Source organism: Notolabrus celidotus, chromosome 6 (assembly GCF_009762535.1).
Source record: "Notolabrus celidotus isolate fNotCel1 chromosome 6, fNotCel1.pri, whole genome shotgun sequence".
Taxonomy (NCBI): Eukaryota; Metazoa; Chordata; class Actinopteri; order Labriformes; family Labridae; genus Notolabrus; species Notolabrus celidotus.
The window spans coordinates 5069411-5088631 of record NC_048277.1 but is presented as its reverse complement, the minus strand read 5'-3'; the positions used below and the strand labels follow the sequence as shown (position 1 = coordinate 5088631).

The following is a 19221-nucleotide window of genomic DNA, read 5'->3' as shown; positions in this document are numbered from 1 at the left end:
CTTTCATCCATGATGCTAGATTTATTTTCAATTTATTTTTATTAATGGTTTCTTTTATTCAATCCTTGTTTTTAACTTTCTCATTTTTGTAATTGTTTTTAGTATTTTTGCTTTTAATCTTTCACTCAGCTGTTCCTTTAAGTTGTTCTTATTCAATTCAGTATGTCTTCCATATGTTGGGTTTTAATGATGTAAAGCAATTTGTTACATTTGTTTTGATAAGGGCTATATAAATATACTATATATATATACTATTATTATTATTATTATTATTATTATTATTATTATTATTATTATAAATATAAATATTAATAATGTAATCCCATAGTCTTGGTGACTACTTGATTATGATTAACTAAAGTGAGTCATTTACCTCATGTGCATTGGACACTTATGGGGTTTGCGTTGAACAGTCATCAGCTGTGACTGAGTGTTCAGTATGATTTGGGACAATAAGTCAGATTTCAGAGCAGGTTCAGCTCTCGGTAACATGTATGATTGTTGTTCCTGTGAAATGTTGTCTTCTGAGAGCATACTTAAAAAAGTTCGCATTTTTTCACAAAAATTGAAACGAGTGATTTAATTTATTTTTTTATTAGGTTACTATTAAAAAAACTACAATAAAATTTTACCAGTAAAAATATCTTTATACATAAACACTACATAACGTACAATATACAGAGAATATTTAGAGACAAAGCATGCCAAACTTACACTGCTTTAAAAGTTGTTTTCTAGCACAAGCAAAGTACACAAAAGAATTTAGATATACAACATTTATAAAAGTAGATATTCAACATTTACATCCCCTATTGTGACAGCGTACAAGCAGGTGACAGAATGCATATGATACTATCGTCGCTGATATCAAAGAGGTTACATCTTATAGACGTAGAAAGTATTACACAAATTACATAAATACACAAACAAGTAGAGGTTAATATAGGTTGCTTGTATAAAATATAAATATTGTCAGCTCATTTCATCAAAAATTACACCACTGATGGACCATCAAATGTGCTGTTTCCAAGCTTTTTGTCACCTCAGTTGTGACAGTTTCAACACAGTTTTGACTCATATTTCTACATCTCTAACTTCACTAGATGGAATACAGTTCCAAGCTCATTCAGTTTATGTGACTAAAGCTTTGGTCACCACGAGGTCCATGCTCCAAGACTGTAGGATCACTGGTCCAGATCGTTGCTGTCGCGGCTGCGGGGTCGATAGTGTCGCTGGCAAAACTCAGCGATGCGACCACAAGCCTCCATCATCAGCTCCTCAGGTACTGTCACCACGATGCGAAAGTAGTTTGGGTACTCAAACGCCTGGAGGAGGACAGAATGAAGATACGGTTAGGTCAAAATTAAATGACATGGTTATATGTGTGGGGATAAATAAAGTAAAGATAAAGAAGTAAAGATGGCGTCTCACCGAGGCAGGCAGACAGAAGACAGACTGCTCGGTCACCAGCTTTTCAGTGAAGTCCACGTCGTTCTTAAAGTCTGGAAAGTGATCCATCTCAATCCCCACCTGGACAGATGTGCAGACAAATAAGTTAGAGAAAATAGGAAAAATGAACTCCAACATTTACGAATAAAAGTGTTGAGATGAAATGTTAAAAACCAGCGTCTGACACATTCGTTTAAACAACAAACTTTAACCAAAGCCTCCCTTATCGCATACTTTGAATATTAAGGATCCCTTCAGAAAATTAGCAGAAACATTTTATGAAATCTTGAGGTTGCCAAAGTTTGAAATGAGAGATAAAGAATGATATAACAGAGGCTTTGATGTCCTGCCTTTTGGTATCCAGTGTTTGACTCAAACAGTGAAATCACATGCAGAAATATGAATCTCATGCAGAATTGTCAAACTCAACAGTTCAGAAGTTAAACAGCATGAGAATCCGGCTCTCATTAAAATAAAGCCTTGTGCAAAAACTATGTTGGTCATATAGCTCTGGGATGAATTTAAGGGGATTCATTTTTGCACAACACGCCTCTTCCAATAGTTTTAGAGCTTAAAGGAAAGCAGGATTAGTTCATAAAGCTAACTCATTGCTCCCAGCTCCACCTTTTCTTCAACATGTGGCTTCTACTGCTTTTTCAAAGGGAAACAACTAGTTTATGTTAATTTCAAACATTTTATACACAAAGAATCCAGTGTGTGATGTAGTTTATACTCTAACTAATCCAGACTTGTTTAATCAGTGGAGTGAACCATAAACCTAAAAGTCGTCATGACACCAAAACACGTGTCTGTGGCCATGTTCATTAAACACACGCTTTATGTACTGACCATGAGGTACATGGCTCCTGAAGGCATCACGGGGGTGAGGCCAGGGACGGTGCACAGCTCGTTGAAACACAGTTCTGAGTTGGACTGAGGAAATAAAGATAAACCATGCTGTCAGTGTCGTGTGATACGCGACTGTAAGTCAGAATAAAAATCATTTAAAAATACATCAAATGTTCAGAAGATAAAAGACTACACCTCCATCCTCACACCTCCGTTTACTTTCACTCCTCTATAAACATTTAATTACATGTCCCTGAAATGACTGAGACATTATTTTGATGTATTGACAGAACGTAATGTTCAGAAGTATAAACTTGTGCTCACCTTGAGAAAGCTGATGGTCTCGTGGTAGAAGCTCTGAGGTGTGTTGTTGAGGATACTCTCCAGGGCTCCCTGGACGATGCTGCAGGCTCCAAGAATACGCTGACTCAGCTTCACCAGGCCCTGTCTGATCTGCAGCGGAAACATGATGAAGTTGAGTGATAATGATGCGTTACATTTTCTCTATGAATAAGAACCCACTAATAAACCCTGCATGCATACCTCAGGTCCAAATACATCATTCCTGTCATGGATGAGGATCCATCCCATCCTCCAACCAGGGACCAGCCAGCGTTTGGCCAAGCCGCCACAGGACAGGATGGGAACATCACTGCTGAGAGACGCCACGGAGGGGGAATCACAACCTGGGAAAACCTGGAGACAATGGACCATATGAGAACTGTTGAGTGACACAAAGCTTAATCTGAACACAAGTTTATGCTGCTTTTAAAGGGATCTCATATCAAACTGAGGACACATTTGGGAAATCTAAAGTTAAGAATTCAAGCAGATAAAATCCGGAGTGGGAAACAAAGATCTTCAGCTCACACGTCTTTTAGATCTCTTCATAAAAAAGTCTGTTAAATCAGAAATAATGCATCACAATGAAATGTCTTGTTGTTGCTCTGTTATTTAGAGTCAACATATTGTACGCATGCAGATATCTTCAGGTTTGACTCTTATTAAACAAGTAGTTTGGCACAGATTCGACCATGCAACATCTGATTAAAAACCACCTCTTAATTCATGGTGAAACTCTGAAGCTTTCCCCTTTAGCAATGTGAGGGTCTTTCGATTGCACCGGCGGTCTGAGGTAGATCTGATTTAAAATCTACAAGAAGAGGGAGTTTTTGAAAGCCTGAAACGTGGAAACCCAAACATGCTTCAACGTATTTAAGTGTTCAATCAAAAACTATGTGTCTATTTAAAAGGTTCCGATAAAAGCTTGTGTAAAAGTCATCATGTTGCATAATATTTATTGTGTAGGTGAGGGAGAGACCATGAGGGGAAACATGAGGAGCGAGTACAGAGAGGAGGAGGGGGCGGTCAGAGGAAGGGTTGACCGTACAGTAACCACAGTAGGCTTCGCTCCACCCTCACAAAGCTGGTTCTCATTAAAGCTCAGCAGCTTCTTCGATGCAGAGCGGGGAACTGCCCCGCATCCTATTGGCTGGACTGCCTTGAATGACATAACAGCAATGTACATCTGAAATGTGCCTGTACAATAAATGTGCCGGCAGGGCTCTCCAACTCAAAACAGTTTTTGGCTTGTGGTCGTCTGAGCTCACTCCACGTGTGGATGCTGAAATCGAGTTAAGTAAGAGTGAGTTTACATAAAACATGATGATCAGAGCCAAGAGGGGAAGCTGGGTGAGCTTCTGAGAGGGAATGACAATGGAGCAGAAACGGAGCAGGCACAACCACGAGTATGATGTACAGAACTTAAAGGGTAGAGACTGTTTGTTCTGGAGGTTCACTTTCTTAATGACTTCAAACTCATTTTCAGGTCACACATCTGGACACACTGTCCAGATGTGTGTGTTAAAACATAATTTACTGCTCAGACCAGTCGGATCACGTCCCCCTGACTCAGCCTGGTGAAGTTCACAGACACTGTGGCCCCTCACCCCCCGAACACTGAAGTCATAAAAGAAAGGCCTTACTACCACACCCCCACTGTGCTCTCCACCCCCCCACCCCATTCCTCCCGTGTTTCTGCTGCTCCAAAACCCAACATCTGCATTAATTGCAACCACATGCAGGCAGAAAAGTGCAAAGTCATCCTGGTCTGCATTTCTTCTGTCTTAAATGGTGGGATGAGGGAGGGTAATGTGGACGTACCCCACGACCCCGTCTCCAAACTTTTCCACTCATAACAACCGTTACGAAACAATCACAAAGCAAAAACCTCAGATACAGATCCATCCCTCTGTTTGCAGGAGACACGGATCTCTGACTTTGTTTCTTGCACGTTCTCCTTTAAGCTGTCACAGAAACACAGCAAAGATGCAGACTCTCATTCTAACTCCTAATTTGCTCAACAAATAAAACCTCTTTGGCCCTGTTCAATATCACACAACTGAAGAGCTCAAACGTATCAAAGGCACAGAGAGCGGCCCTCACTTTAAAGGACATAAACCTTAGATGCTCAGTGTATCAAAGACTCATCTAAAATGTATTTTGGAAAGCTTCTGGACTTTCTAATTCAACTCTGACCTCATCTCCACTTTTTCCTCGATCAGACTGAATCTTGTTTGTTGGCAAGCAACATGAGTGCGTCTGTTTCCGACTGTCTGTGTAAATAAAGGAGTTTACGTGTGCATGCTTGTTTGCATGACCTTTCCCCAAAGATTGACCTGTACAAAGTCGTCAAGGCCGGTAATGACGTTGTGGACTGAATGTTCTGATGACTTTTTGCTAACAGTCAACATTTAGATGTAGACTTGTGTCCTTCTGCCCCTTATTTCTGGCTCCACCCCAATATCAGGAGATGTTGCAACTTTATTTGTGATGCCTACAGAAGTTCATACATAAACTTGGTCCGTGTTAGTATTTGCATGATCGGTACGATTTTAAAAACATGTTCACCAGAACTAAGTAAAGATCAGTCACTAAACTCCATGACTAAACTTAAAGATGGATGTAGCACATTTTGCTTCAACCACTTGTTTTGTTTGTGATGCGTAATTTTTGTATTTTGGATGTCACCATGTTTTTTTGTGTGTTTTGGAGACAGAAGTGACCGTTTATGGGTGAGAGGCTGGAGGTGGAGGAGGGAGAGATTAGCTCAGGCGATGGATGCTTATTTCACCAGGCAAGAACACAATGTTTTCCAATCACCGTTTTCAACAGAACACGTGGTAGCAATTTGTCCTCGAGGCAAACTAACTTTTTTTTACCTTTCTACCAGAAGGGGACACAATGTACAAAATGAACATCGTGCTGTAATAAGAAGATGTTGAAACTATCAGCTGAGACCACAAACTGATTGTTTAAATGTTTACTGTGGCATTAAAGTTTGCTACCCTGCTGGCTGTTATGAAGAATGAAGGTTTGTCTGCCTCTTAATTGACTTCTTCAGGACATTTGATGTTGGGCTGATTAAACATAAACTACCTCACGCTTCATTATTATTATTATTATTATTATTATTATTATTGCAAATCTCCCCTTGTATTTATCATAGTCAAATTTTGCTCATTCTCTGAGTTATAACTGGCAAAGGCCTGAACAAACTGCACAGCTCTTTAATTATGCTTGAAATAAAGAATTATTTCACATACCTTAAATCATATAATTTCATTTTTTCATTGTCTCTATTATTTATTTTAGTTAATTGAACTAAGCAATTAGCTGTAGATGGCCTGCTGCCGTGGACGTGCCAGACTCACCTGCTGGAGGTTTCTGCCTGTTAAAGGAAGTTTGTCCTTGCCACTGTAACTTGCTAAATGCTGCAAAGTGCTCTGCTCATGGTGGATTAAGATGAGATCAGACTGAGTCCTGTCTGTAAGATGGGACTGGATCTGATCCTGTCTTGATGTTGGGCCTTTGTTAATAATAGAACATAGAGTACGGTCTAGACTCTCTCTTGAGATTATGTTTGTTGTGATTTGGGGCTATATAAATAAAGATTGATTGATTGAAAACATAGAGATATTAAGTTTGCATGTGGTGTTGCATTAAACTGATTCAGGTATTTTGAACACTACAGCAAAATGTCATTAAAAAAGTTTTGATGTTATTAAGATAAAATACTACCACTCATTATTGTTCTGTATTAAGTATGAAACCACAGTGGTCATTTATGTATGCAGAGCAACATTATATCTGAACTTGATGCACTTTTGCAGCCTGAGTTTAAATTCTGTCATCATGGCAAACATCCTCTGCTTGCCCCTGCTCACCCCTGCTCACCCCTCTGCCCCCTGCTCATCCAGCGTACCCGCCTGGTCACTGTTTCCAGGCCTCATTCAGCACTTCACCAATAATCCCCCCTGTGCTGACCACTCAGAGCCAGGCCGAATACCACCAAAATGCAACAGAAAAATGTGCCTCGCTGGTGTTACAGAGGGCTGGAGGTGTTCCTGCACTCACCATGTCACTGTAGATCTCATCAGCCAGAATGGGGAGGCAGTGTTTGGAGGCCACTGAGAAAGCAGGAAATTATAGTTACTTCATTGTTTCATCATGAGGATACAAAGATCTGTGTTTTTCTTTGTTCAAATATTAAAGAGAACACCGGCTCACCTTTGAGGATCTTTTGCAGGTGTTCCTTGCTGAAGACGGAGCCACATGGGTTGGATGGATTGGTAACGATCAAACAGGAAGTCCTCTCATCAATCAGGCTCTCCAGGTGCTGCAGGTCAGCCTCCCATGACTTCTCAGGCTGAAAACCAAAGAAGTATGTCAGGATGAGGGCACAGACTTTGTTGTGTATGACTGTACACCTGTGTTCACTCGATGTTCAAGGATAGCTACAAACACAAACATGAACGAGCAGCTGCCTGAATGAGGTCAAATCAATGAGATGTTGGACGCCATCCAGGAGGATGAAAATATCAAGTCCTGAACAGCACAGCAGTTTTTGAGTGTGCAGCATGTACAGTACACACAGGTGTGTACACAAATATGAACATTTCTATCTTCATGCTAACAGCATTGACTCTTCCCCTCTTCGCGCGTCACGTTTCTTATTGGCTAACATCCTCCTCCCATCATTGGCCTCATTGACTCATCTCCTCCTATAACCTCGTGAGATTCAGCCGGCTCAGTCAGTTGAATTTGTGAAATATTATTTTAATCATAGCAAGATTAGCTCTGTTGAATTGAAATAACCGTCTACAATCATTTATTATAAAGCGGATTAAGTAAATGACCACAAACTTATGTTTCCACCAATTTAATGACATGAGGAGAAGATAAATTTGGGAGGTAAAAATTGATGGAGGATTCATTCAAACAACACAAGTCTTTCTACCAGAAAAACTCCTGTAAAGCATACAACTATGACAACATGCTATATCAACAACAAGAGTTTCCAATAATCTAGTTTTTGATAGAATCTGATGAATGGTAAAAATAAAAAGAAGAATTATTTCTCCCTGGCAGTCTTTAAGTCCTTAAATGAAGCTGAGATAATATATTTAACTTGTTATTAGTGTGAAAGTATATAAAGTTGTCTCAGTATTGAACTAACAGTGATGGATTTCACTTTGATGGAACACAGCGCACATCCTGAAATCTTAAACTTTGAGTTGATTTTATCTCTCAAATAAAAACGTAGACACAGTTAGTTTGTTTTTATGGCAAACAGAGAAAAGAGGGCAGTTAGTGGATCAGAGGTTAAAACCATACAGCTCGTACTGACCAGCAGGTTGTAGAGTTTGACCTCAATGCCCATGGAGACGGCCAGAGTCTTATATAACGAGAAGCCTGGGCATGGGACCAGGATGTTGTCCCCTGGGTTACACAGGACACTGATAGCCAGGTCAATGGCCTGGCTGCAGCCGCTGGTCAGAATCACATCCTGGACAGGAGGGAGGAAGAAAAAACCTTATCTGTCGCTGCACTTTGACCAGAATTAAGTAACTTTCAGACATGTATTCTGAATTCACTCAGTCTTAACATTATGATGCACCTCATATTGCCAAAACAGTGCTTATGGCATTAAACTGCAACAAGCAAAGGTATAATGAGAATTAAGCACCTCTGAATCCAGTGGAGCCTCAGCACAGCTGTAAAAGTTAGCCACTGCCTGCCGACTCTTCAGATAACCTGCAAAGATAAGACACACAACATGCAAATATTAGCAAAGTGTGTTAATGTCATCAGCAGTGTACTAGGATAGAGATGGTTACATGTCGAGTCATCTAATGTAGCTGAATATAATAAAAAACATCACACCAGTATCTGTACTTCAGATTTTTAAGCTAACTTTTGACTACATGTATCCTTTTAGCATGTTCGCTTAGTTCATTTGATGTCATAAAAGTTCAAAAATGATATTTAAACACGTTGAAATCACAAGGAATAACAAAAACATATATAGGCTAAACATCCATGCCATTTGGTCATTCAGAAGGAGCTCTAGCTAGAATGATTTCTGAGCTTAAAGACAAAACCTGGTATATAAAGACCTTGTAAAAGTGACAGCTCTTCTGATTAATGGAATTATTTTGGATAAATGAAATATTAGGCACTAAAAACACAAGTAAACACAGATCAGTAGAAAGACATACAAACTGTGACCTCTTAGCTAACACTTCTGTTTATTTCTCACTGGTTGCTGAAATATTCAACAATGTAAGTATAACTCACCAACAGAAGGAGCATAGCCATTGTATTTTTGTGAGTCTATGGCATCTTTCATGGACTGAAGCACAGCATCATCTGTGGGCAGGTTACCAAACACAGTGGGATCTCCTGCGGGGAAAAAATGGAATAAAACAAAGATTACATACTAGGAGAAGGTCAAATGTCAGCGTTAGTTTAGAAATAACAAAATCTAAATGTCCTGAAAGAAGCATAAGAAATGTGGAAGAAACTTTGTGTCATTAAAGCTCTGGTGAGGAGTTTTTAGCTGGTTATTAAACAGACTGAAACAAATATTGATGCAACTTTATTTCGACAAAAGGACATTAAACCATCAGAAAGTAGACTGATAATGTCTGTATAGTTATTTCAATTTCTGAAATCACTGCAGCGGGGTACGCATTTCAGTACATACTTCCAAAACAACTTTTTAAAACTTTTCTGTGCCAAAGATTCATTTTAGGTTGCACATTCAACCTTTAACATACATTTGATTTTGATCTTTGTAATAATCTATTCCTTTCATGATGAGCTAAAGGTAAATTGTCGTGCTTGTCCACAGGGGTCCCCAAAATCAATACAACCATATAGTTCCTCTGAGGAGCTTTAAAATGCAGTAGGTTAATCCCCATCATGTTATACAGAGAGCTGCTCACCGATGGAGAGAGCAATCATGGGTTTTTCTGGGTTGGGGGTGAGCTTCATCCCGTCCACGATGGCCCTGATGGGGTTCAGTGTGTTGTTGGCCATCTCTGATGGCTTCACTGACCACCTCTGCCTGCGGCTCTTTGCTTTGGTCGGATACAGAGTGCCATTCACGCTGACGTGGTGGAAGCCGTTCCCGTGGGCGACCTTCCCATTCACTCCTGTCCCATTGAGAGTTTTGGCATTGACTGCGTTTTTGCCGTGGACTCCATTCCCATTCATCTGAACCACGTAGGATTTGTTATCCATCCTGGAACTGCTGATAGATAGATAGATAGATAGATAGATAGATAGATAGATAGATAGATAGATAGATAGATAGATAGATAGATAGATAGATAGATAGATAGATACTGAATGTTAAAACAGCAACAATGGTTGTGTGGCAGAAGAGGAACTTGTATAAAATGAATCTTGAATGTTATTAAAATAATAAATCCATAACAAACTATCAGCCTTCAAAATAATGAAATGCATTAAACCTTTTGTCTGATCACTGAGGATGGCTTTAGAAGTTAACTTTATAAGTCTGCAGTCTCACTCAAGTGCACTTGGGAAAGCAGAGCTTTTGACTGGACAGTTTTTTTTACAGTCATAATAATAAATTGAGTGGAGGATTCTTCCTAAAAAGCTTTTTATTGTTATTTAGCAATGCAGCTGTACAACATGACACTTCCATTTTTATTTTTTCTTAAGATTAAAGATTAATTTGAGTAACATAGTTATTTATTTTATATTACCCTGCCATCAAAATATGCAAACTCTGTGTTATCAGATAAAGATATGAAGCATTTTGCAAAATCTTTAAAACTTTAATCAATATTATTATTCTACTAATCCAAAAGTTACCCGGTCTTTGTGTTTGTATTGCCGACAGAGAAGAGAAACAATGTGGGGTTTTAAAAAAAAATGTAATCCTCATATCTCAGAAAAAGAAGCCAAATCCATCTCAGGTTTAAAAGATGAAATTACACAGATGAATCATCCAACAGGAATCATAAAATGAATAAATGTGCATGTGTTCGTCCATACAGTTAAAATCAGACTATAAATAAAAATGATTAAACATTAAAAAAAATGATAATAATAAAAGGATTTGTACTCACCTCATTGTTTATTCAATAAAAGTCTTCTCAAAGAGCTGCAGCGCGGGTTAATTATTCTTGCACAGAGTATTAAGAGGCAGGTGATGTGCTAAACCGGTTTTATAGCAAAATCCAGAGAAATGGGTGTTGAGCCCTGCCCATAGCTCCATTGGTGGAGGATGAGGGTTGTGCCATTACACCCCTCTTACATCACTAACCAGAACCATACCACCTCGAACCCTTAACAGGATCAATCACTGGACGGAGGAGGGGGTACTGCGGGACGCTCTCCGCGCACGCGGCGGTACACCTTAATGGCATATCTACGGGAGTGCGTCACGTGCAGTGGCGTCAGAGAGATGACAGAGGGCCAAGAGGATCGTCAACATGACAACAATGGAAAAGAACCAAATAATAAATAAGTGGATTTTTCTGTCTCAGATTTTATAAGGAAATATCAAAAACTGTTCATAATATAAATATCAGGGAGAGTTATTATGAAGAGGGACTGAAATACCTCATAGAAATGTACTTTCCCCATTTCTAACGGCTTTATATTTATACTGAAACACTTCTTTTAATAATATCCACCTGAAAGCTCTAATTTTAGAAGCTTACACGAAGTTATATACCTGTATACTAGCAAGTGTCAATTTCTACCAAATGAACATGTCACCTAGATTAATGCACTGCAAACAATAATGATGAGTAATGTAACATACCCAAGTATGATACACTGAGTCAAAGTTCAGTTTCATAAGTGACTATTATTGAATGAAGTTTAAAGAAAGGACGGTTGAATAATGCTTTTTTCTAATGTGGTGTCACATTTCTTCACAGAGGATGGCTCTGCTTCTCATCAACTCCGTGAGTCTGATGGGCTGAAAACCAAAACAGTGAACTTGAAATTACAACAAAGTTTCAAAGAGTCATCAAAATGTTGTTTTTCTGTTGATACAGCATTCAGGTTGACTTCTTTATTGTATGATTTGTTATGGAAGCCAATATTTATATATATAGAAATTTGAGATGTTGTAATGATAAGAGTTAAATGTGTTTTTTTCTACATAATCAAGCTTCTGAGGACCGCAATCTCCATGTATAATACAAGTTAGATTTAATAGCAGTGAATCTGTTTAATGCCGTGATCCAATGAAAGAACAAGTTGGTCATAAATTCTGACCTCAGGTGTACGGTGAGAGTAACTGCAAGTTATTCCCTCCACACTTTACGCTGCTCTGCTCAAACAAAAAGTTACTTATTCATGGCATCTATGACCAAGTCCATCCACCAAAACATGTTGTGGTTTCATGTGTGTCGGTGATTGCCACATGTGATCCCAAAAACAGCTTGGGTCCTGTTGTGTTAAATCAATACACCAAACTGACAAACAGTAGACAAAACACACCAGGGATGCTGCAGTTGTTTTGGCACTGAAAGCATTTGAGTCATCCTTCAGAGGTCTCCGGTTTTCTTACGTTCAGTGAACTGCTGCGTACAGCGTAGGCTGGGAGGGAGGGAGGGGGGGACTTCAACAACACATGTGGAAAACTACTGCTTACATAACAGCCTGCCAGTCAAGCTCTTTTTTTTTCTAAACTGTAGAGATTCCGTGCCCAGCATCAGTCAATTTTACAGTCCCTCAGAGCAAAATAACACCAGTGAGGCCGAGGAGGTCTCCGAAGAGTAACTGAGAACACAGATTAAAGGAGAGAAATTGGAGCTGATTTAAATCCAACAAAGAAGAACAAATCCAACAAATGAACTTAGTCTCTGCACAGTATCATCTGCTTACATCACATAGAGATGACTTTTATAGAAGATAAATCATCTACAGTTTACTACTAAATTAAATAAAACAAATTAAATCAACATGAGGGTTCTGCTTGAGGTTTCTGTCTGTTCAAAGGATGTTTTTTCTTCTCACAGTTCCTTCCTAAATACTACAAAGTGCTCCAAAGAATTGGAGCTATTAAGATAAAGATTTGTTTGATTACTTGATTGATAAAGTCACTACAATTCATAGTCAGTTTCCAGTGGTGGACAGTAACAAAGTGAATACACTGAAGTAGATGTTTTGAGTATCTGTACTTTACTTGAGTATTATTTTTTGGTGAACGTATTACTTTTACTCCATTTAAAGACAAATATCATCCTTTTGACTCCTCTACATTTCTATCAGTGCTCTAGTTACTCACTACTTTATCTTTGAAGTCAGCTGATAATGATCTTTTCTGAAATCAGATCCCAAAGACTGTAAACTGTTTGTGTCCTTGTGTTTGGTTTGTCTCAGTGGTGTAGCCGTACCTGGGTTGAGCGTAGATCAAACGTTCTTCAGATCAGTGCGTTCATTTAGTCGTGGTGATGATGGCTATGACTGAGAAGGATGATGATTCTCTACCTGAGCACCACGGCCATATTTTAAACCCACGTTTGAGCTTTTGAAATAAAGAATGATTGTTTGTATTGTTGTAAATCTCTGATCTGTTTACCACACAAACTTCATCACAGAAACAAAACATCAGCATCTAACCTGAGAAAGCATGTGGAGGTCTGGAGCTAACACACTGCTTTGATTCCAGATGAACATTGTAAACTTGTCTGTGCTTGTAGTAACTTAGTTTATATTTCATGGTAGACTTTTTACATATGAAATCATGTTTTCTAGATAAACAGAATGGAGCAGAATATACACCCATGCATTCTTGACTGACCTCATGCTTTGTGAAAATACGTTTAGAGATATTTTAAAAAGTACTTTGAATACTTCAGTATTTTTAAAATCAAGTACTCCAGGACTGACTGAACAACTTTCACTTGTATTGGAGTAATGTTTGACCAGGAGGATCTATACTTTGACTTAAGTAATGAAGACGTGTACTTTGTCCACTATTGTCAGTTTCTTTTCATTCATTTTGAATCTGTTTATTTGACAGAGTTTTAGCCTTCCTTTGGAGACCCTCTTGAAGTTATTCAAACAACAAATACAAAACGTGTCTACCAAAAACAACAACCCAGATGGTACCTTGTTCTTCCCAAGCAGATGACTGACCCTTGTTGTTGTGAGAAAAGATGCTGTGGTGCTTGTGAGGCCGTTAAGTTCGACCTAATTCATCCAAAACTGCTAAGTCATTGCTCCATCATGGGGGCACAGCTCAGATTCATAAATCAGCTCGTGGGAGAGTCCACATTCTCCTGACACCATTAGTCTAAGCTCTGGTTTGGAGCTGGGCTGCTTGCAAAGCTGAAAGGATCCTCTACATTCTGAAATGTCCTGATTATGACGCAAATCACTTTTATGGATTTACTTTACATTTTATTTGCAGTCATTTGGGGTAAAGGATGTGGTCATGACCGGAAAGTCTCAATACTCAAGAATGTTCTCGCATGTTTGTCAGAAACAAAAACAACTTGATGCTTTCAAGTTTGTGTAATGCATACCACAAAGTCAGCTCTCACCCCAAATGCTCCTGAGACCTTAAACACCAATGTTACTCATCTACCTCACAGAAAGGTGTTACTCTTTGCAGTTTCAGACAAGCAGGACCAGATATGTTGTCAGACGACTGTTGAGGTGACCTTCATTAATAAATCCAATAAGTAAAGGGTTCGTTGTTGTAACCCATAGTTCATTTCTGATTCTGTTATATTATGCACCAATTATACTCACCAATCATCCTTACAGTCACTTTAACTCCAGATGTCTCCTCTGAGGTTGCAGTTTAAAATCTGCTGAATGAATGATTGCCTTTTTCAAATCAATTAAAGATCAGAGATGAATTTTGGAAGAGAAAATTAAAGGATTTTTTACAGAGACGTAGCTGTGAACAACATCGAACTTCCAACAACAACTGCAGAGTTCATTGGTGCTGAGCAAGGCCACACTACAACTCTGTAATACAAAACAACAAGAAAGACCCAAACGTCTCCTCTCTGATATGCGTCAAGTCAGCTCTGTGGTGTTCCGGGTCAGACAGGCCAGGTGTCTGAACATCAACAGATGCATTCAAATGCATTTTGGGTTGGTCTGTCATGCACGTCTGAAGACCTCTACTTAACCCTCCTGTTATGTTGCGGGTCAAATTGACCCTTTTGAAGTCTATTCTAGGCAATATATGCTTTCCAAACCAGCTAAATGCAGCATAAAATCTGGGCAGCATGTGACAGAAGAGGTGTTGTGTAAATTTATCAACATCACTTCATAAAAAAAAAAATTCAAATGTAAAATAAAATAAACAAAAATCTAAGTCATGTAAAACTATTGTAATTATATTTAGGGCTTTCCAATGTACATTAAAAAAAGTTTTAACATTAATTTTAATGATAAACGAGTGAGTTATTGTCATTGAACCATGATCTTTGAGAATTAAAGAACACCAATGGACTAAATCTTGATTTAAATGGTTAGTAATGGAGTTAAAAATTAAATTAAAAAAATGTGTATTGGGATTTTTTTCGGGTTCTGACACTTTTGGATAATTGAATATGCCCCCGGGTCAAATTGGCAGGAACATTACTGCAGTTCCAGAGAAATGAACATAACAGGAGGGTTAATATGTTCAGGATCTTAATTTAACATATGATCATTGTCTTATAGGCTCAAAATACAATTCACAGCTGAAACTAATGTCCATATGTTACATGTTATTATTAGCATGACATTTAACATATTCATGTCGCTAACTGTGGCTTCATTTAGTGATTAATTTGATGATTTTGTGTGATTTAAAGCTTGATCAGAAAAGGAAAAGAGGACTTTCTCTCCTCAGACGGGTTTGTCATTCATGTGTTTTCCTGCATGTAAAGAAGTGACTCCTGATTCAATGTTAATTTCACTTGTAATTCAGAAACTTTTTTGTTGAGATAACTGAATGCATAGAAATGACTAATCTATGCTTTGTATGAACAACGCTTGACGTAGTTAAAGGTGCAAGAATTTGGCTGTATGATGTTCTTCAAGGTGGATTCTGCTGTCTCAGTACATTTGAATTTGATGCCTTGGACCATTATGTCATGTGTCTGAGCTCCATTCCTTCTCAGTTTGGTCACATCAACCCAAACACTAGACTCTGACTTATTGCAGGAATTGTACACAGAGCCCAAAAGAAAAAAATCCCAGTAAAAGTCAGGCAGAAAAATTGGAGTGTTTGCTTTTAAACATGCAGTGCAGCCTAAAAATGTTGAGTACTTTTCAGGAGTTTTGTGAATGTGTAAATACAACTGAAGCAATATTTTGATGACCCTTCAATAGTATGCAAAGTTCAATCTTAGCAAACAAGAGGAGGGGCCTGTGTGGCACCTGGACAAATGAGCGTGCAGTGTTACTTAATCAGACGGGGACATCAAGCATCCCACGCCTCTGATGCAACACTGATAAGGAGCGAAATCAGCTCTAAGCTGACGTGGATGACAATACAAAAATACAAGAGGTCAACAAAAACAAAGAAAAGACACCGGCTGATGAAAAGTCAAGTCATTTAAATAAAAGTAACTATCTGATGCATTCCCAGTGATCTCTGATTAAACTGTCGGCTACTCGTGGCTAGAAACTGAGCGTGGGCAAAGAGCCGGGCACTAACTGTGTCATAGAATAATGATGATGATGATGATTCTATGCTCCCTTCATGTGTGTGCGTGTGGATTGACAGTTTCAGCCTCATTGTCTGAAGTACCATGGTTGACATTTTATAAACTCTGTTTTAGAGTTAATTTTATTTTGATAGAGAATAATGTAACTATTATATAACAACTTTACTCGCAGGATACCCTTTGGAACTTTGTACCTCACCATTAAATAGCAGGGTATCAACCATGTGTTGCATATCGCTCGGCAAGCCGGGCACATGGGAAATAATAATAATAATAATAATAATAATAATAATAATAATAATAATAATAATAATATTAATAATATTTTAATTGATAAGATTTAAATAGAGTTTTTCTAGGTACTCAAAGACACTATACATGAAGTGCAAAAACAATAGAATAAAACAAAATGAAAGTAAATGAAAAATAAAATAAGATAAAATAAAATAAAATAAATAGAGAATAATAAATAAAAATAAACGAAATTAAATTAGATTAAATTTAATACAATTAAATTAAATGAAACACAATTACTTTGAATTGAATTAAAAATTAATTTAAATAAAATGAAATAAAATAATAAATGAAAAAGGAGTGTATTGTCCTTCAGTCTTAAGAAAAGCGTTTTGAGCCCTGTCTCTTCCAGTTTGCATGTCATGGTGTCTTCTGGGCAGAAGTGCCCAAAGTGAAAGACTAGAAAGGCTCTGTGTCAGAGCAGTCCATTCTGATATCTCATCAATATCTGTAGAAAGAGTCTGAGGCTCCATTCAGGAGACGGCTTTAAGGGTTTTCATGAGGCTGCCATGTCCTTTATGAGTCCAAAAATAATCTAACAATGACTCAGACATTTAAATATGTCTATCTCTGTTCCCAGACTCTGCAATAAGAATCTGTGAACATATGACCCTGTTTAGGGTCCTGGAGACGTTCTGGTTTTGTCTGTAGTTTGAGAATACTCTTGACCTTTTCTTTCATCAGACTTTGATTGTCAGGACAAAAAGTCAAAGTGAAGAATAAATGAGGAGGAAACATCAGTCTTTGAACCAACTAGGGGTCATCTGACATTGACGTCTCCTTTTTTTTCTGCCCACATTTGCAGACCATTAGAAGTAGCAGCACACAGAACCAGAGGCTCCCCACCTCTAATGCCAGGCCACCGTGGGAGTCCCTAAAAGTCAGCCATCACTCCATATCGTAGTTTGCCAACAGCTGACTGTATCAAGGTTGTATCAAATTAGATTCAAACATCTGAGTAGAGACTAAAGATTTGGGTGCAGGCTGGGTTTGTTTTTTAGTTTTAAGCATGACCAGAATCACGTCTTCGACCGATGTTTTTGTATCAGTTTGCGTTAAAGTCTTTCCATTGAGTGTCCATGTCATGTTGAGAGGAGAAGTTCATTTTTAAATGAATTCTCAGATCTTTTAGACACCACCTAGTGTATAATTACATTTTCAAGAGGTTCAATGACAGAAAGCTTGAGACATATCTGCCTTTCCTCTGCCATGAGACGAAAAGAGCTCTGTGTGGAATGGCAATTCACTGGTGTCTTGTTGCTCTTGATTAAAATGTGTTTTGATGTTGAGCAGAGAGGGAAAGCTGATATTAAAAAACAACTTTTGTCATCCTATGCTGTGAGGATTAAACATGAGTCAATATATCTGGAGGTTTCTGCAGGTTCCTCTTTGAGTGGGAGGAAACATAAGTTATCCTCAGTGTGCTCATGAGCTTTTCAGCCTGCAGTCTTTGTAAAAGGGTCAGTTATGGAGCCTCATGATAACATTTGTAAATGGTCCTTCTTTCAAATATCAAAACCTGGGGCACCGATGGCCTAGCGGTCTAAGAACGAGCCCCATATTCAGAGGCTATAACCCTTGTTGCAGAGGTCGCAGGTTCAATTCCAGCCTCAACCATTTACTGCATGTCCTCCCCCACTCTCCACTCCCCACATTTACCATCTCTCTTCAGCTGTCCTGTCCATTAAAGGTGAAAATGCCAAAAAATATAACTTTAATAAAAAGAAAATAAAAAACAATCCGATAAAGCTGCAGCGCTTTGGTTGCAGATTAAAATACCTTTGTTCCTGTTTTTTATACAGTTATATATCAAACTCATGTCAGTCACAGCAGCACACGTCCTGTGTTTGTTCTGTCAGAGCTTTTTGAACAGGATGTATCATTCAAGAATCCAGTTACTGATCAATCCTCGGGTCAAAAGCCAGTAACCAATGTCCTAAATTTACCTCCACCATCAAGCAGGGAGCTATCTTCTCTCCCAAGCAGCACTGAGTAAATACATGAACTGTATGCAAACACAGGGATCATGTGCTGAGCTCAGTGGTAGCCCATTTTAACCGTTGTGTTCACATATTTGACCATCACGCAGGCTGTTGGTGTGGTGTCATGCCACTGGACATCCCTCCATACAGAGCTCACGTCCACAGAGATGATTGGGTAATCCAGGAGAGGGCAGGAAACGGACCAAAGAAGAGTAGGAATGACTCCCTGTGGGCGGTCCATGGAGTGAGGTCCATGTCCACTCAACGTCAACCTTAAGTAAGAGTCAGAGCTCCTGTTGCAAAAGTAATCAACCAGGAATGCTTTCGATGAACTCTAGACGTAAAGGCAGAGGAACCAAAACACACGCGGGCAAGGAAAGCAGGAAGGGTACGAGAAAGATGTTAGATAGATGTATGAATTGTGACTATAAGTGGAGGGTGACAGGTTCAAGCCTGGGAAGTGGGTTTGTAGCTGGAGACAATGTACAGACAATTTTGAGGTAGCACCTGATTGCTTGGGGGCCGCGTCAACGTGCAGCTCCCTCCACAGGGTCCCCTGGGTGCATGGGAGGGTGTTCAGGCCGGTGTGTGGAGCATGTTTTAACAAGAGCCTGAAATCTCTGCATTTCTCCTTC

General features: G+C 38.8%; 1 protein-coding gene across 1 annotated transcript; it reads right to left on the bottom strand.

The window, feature by feature from the left end:
- Positions 1-578: 578 nt before the first annotated feature.
- tat (tyrosine aminotransferase) lies at positions 579-10974 on the bottom strand. Its single transcript, XM_034686180.1, has 12 exons — positions 10743-10974; positions 9588-9895; positions 8938-9042; positions 8327-8394; positions 7988-8146; positions 6868-7006; positions 6715-6767; positions 2842-2994; positions 2623-2751; positions 2299-2382; positions 1432-1530; positions 579-1325 (listed from the first exon to the last, which is right to left on the bottom strand). Exons 1-12 carry the CDS (start codon positions 10745-10747, stop codon positions 1185-1187), a joined length of 1443 nt encoding a protein of 480 aa, XP_034542071.1. The 5' UTR covers positions 10748-10974; the 3' UTR covers positions 579-1184.
- Between the last annotated feature and the right edge of the window lie 8247 nt (positions 10975-19221).

Excerpts from the sequence above, each read along its gene's own strand:
- tat (XM_034686180.1), bottom strand. Across the intron at positions 9,043-9,587 it reads CATGATTGCTCTCTCCATCG|GAGATCCCACTGTGTTTGGT; the intron begins GTGAGCAGCTCT and ends TTTTCCCCGCAG. Across the intron at positions 8,147-8,326 it reads AGGCTCCACTGGATTCAGAG|GATGTGATTCTGACCAGCGG; the intron begins GTGCTTAATTCT and ends CCTCCTGTCCAG.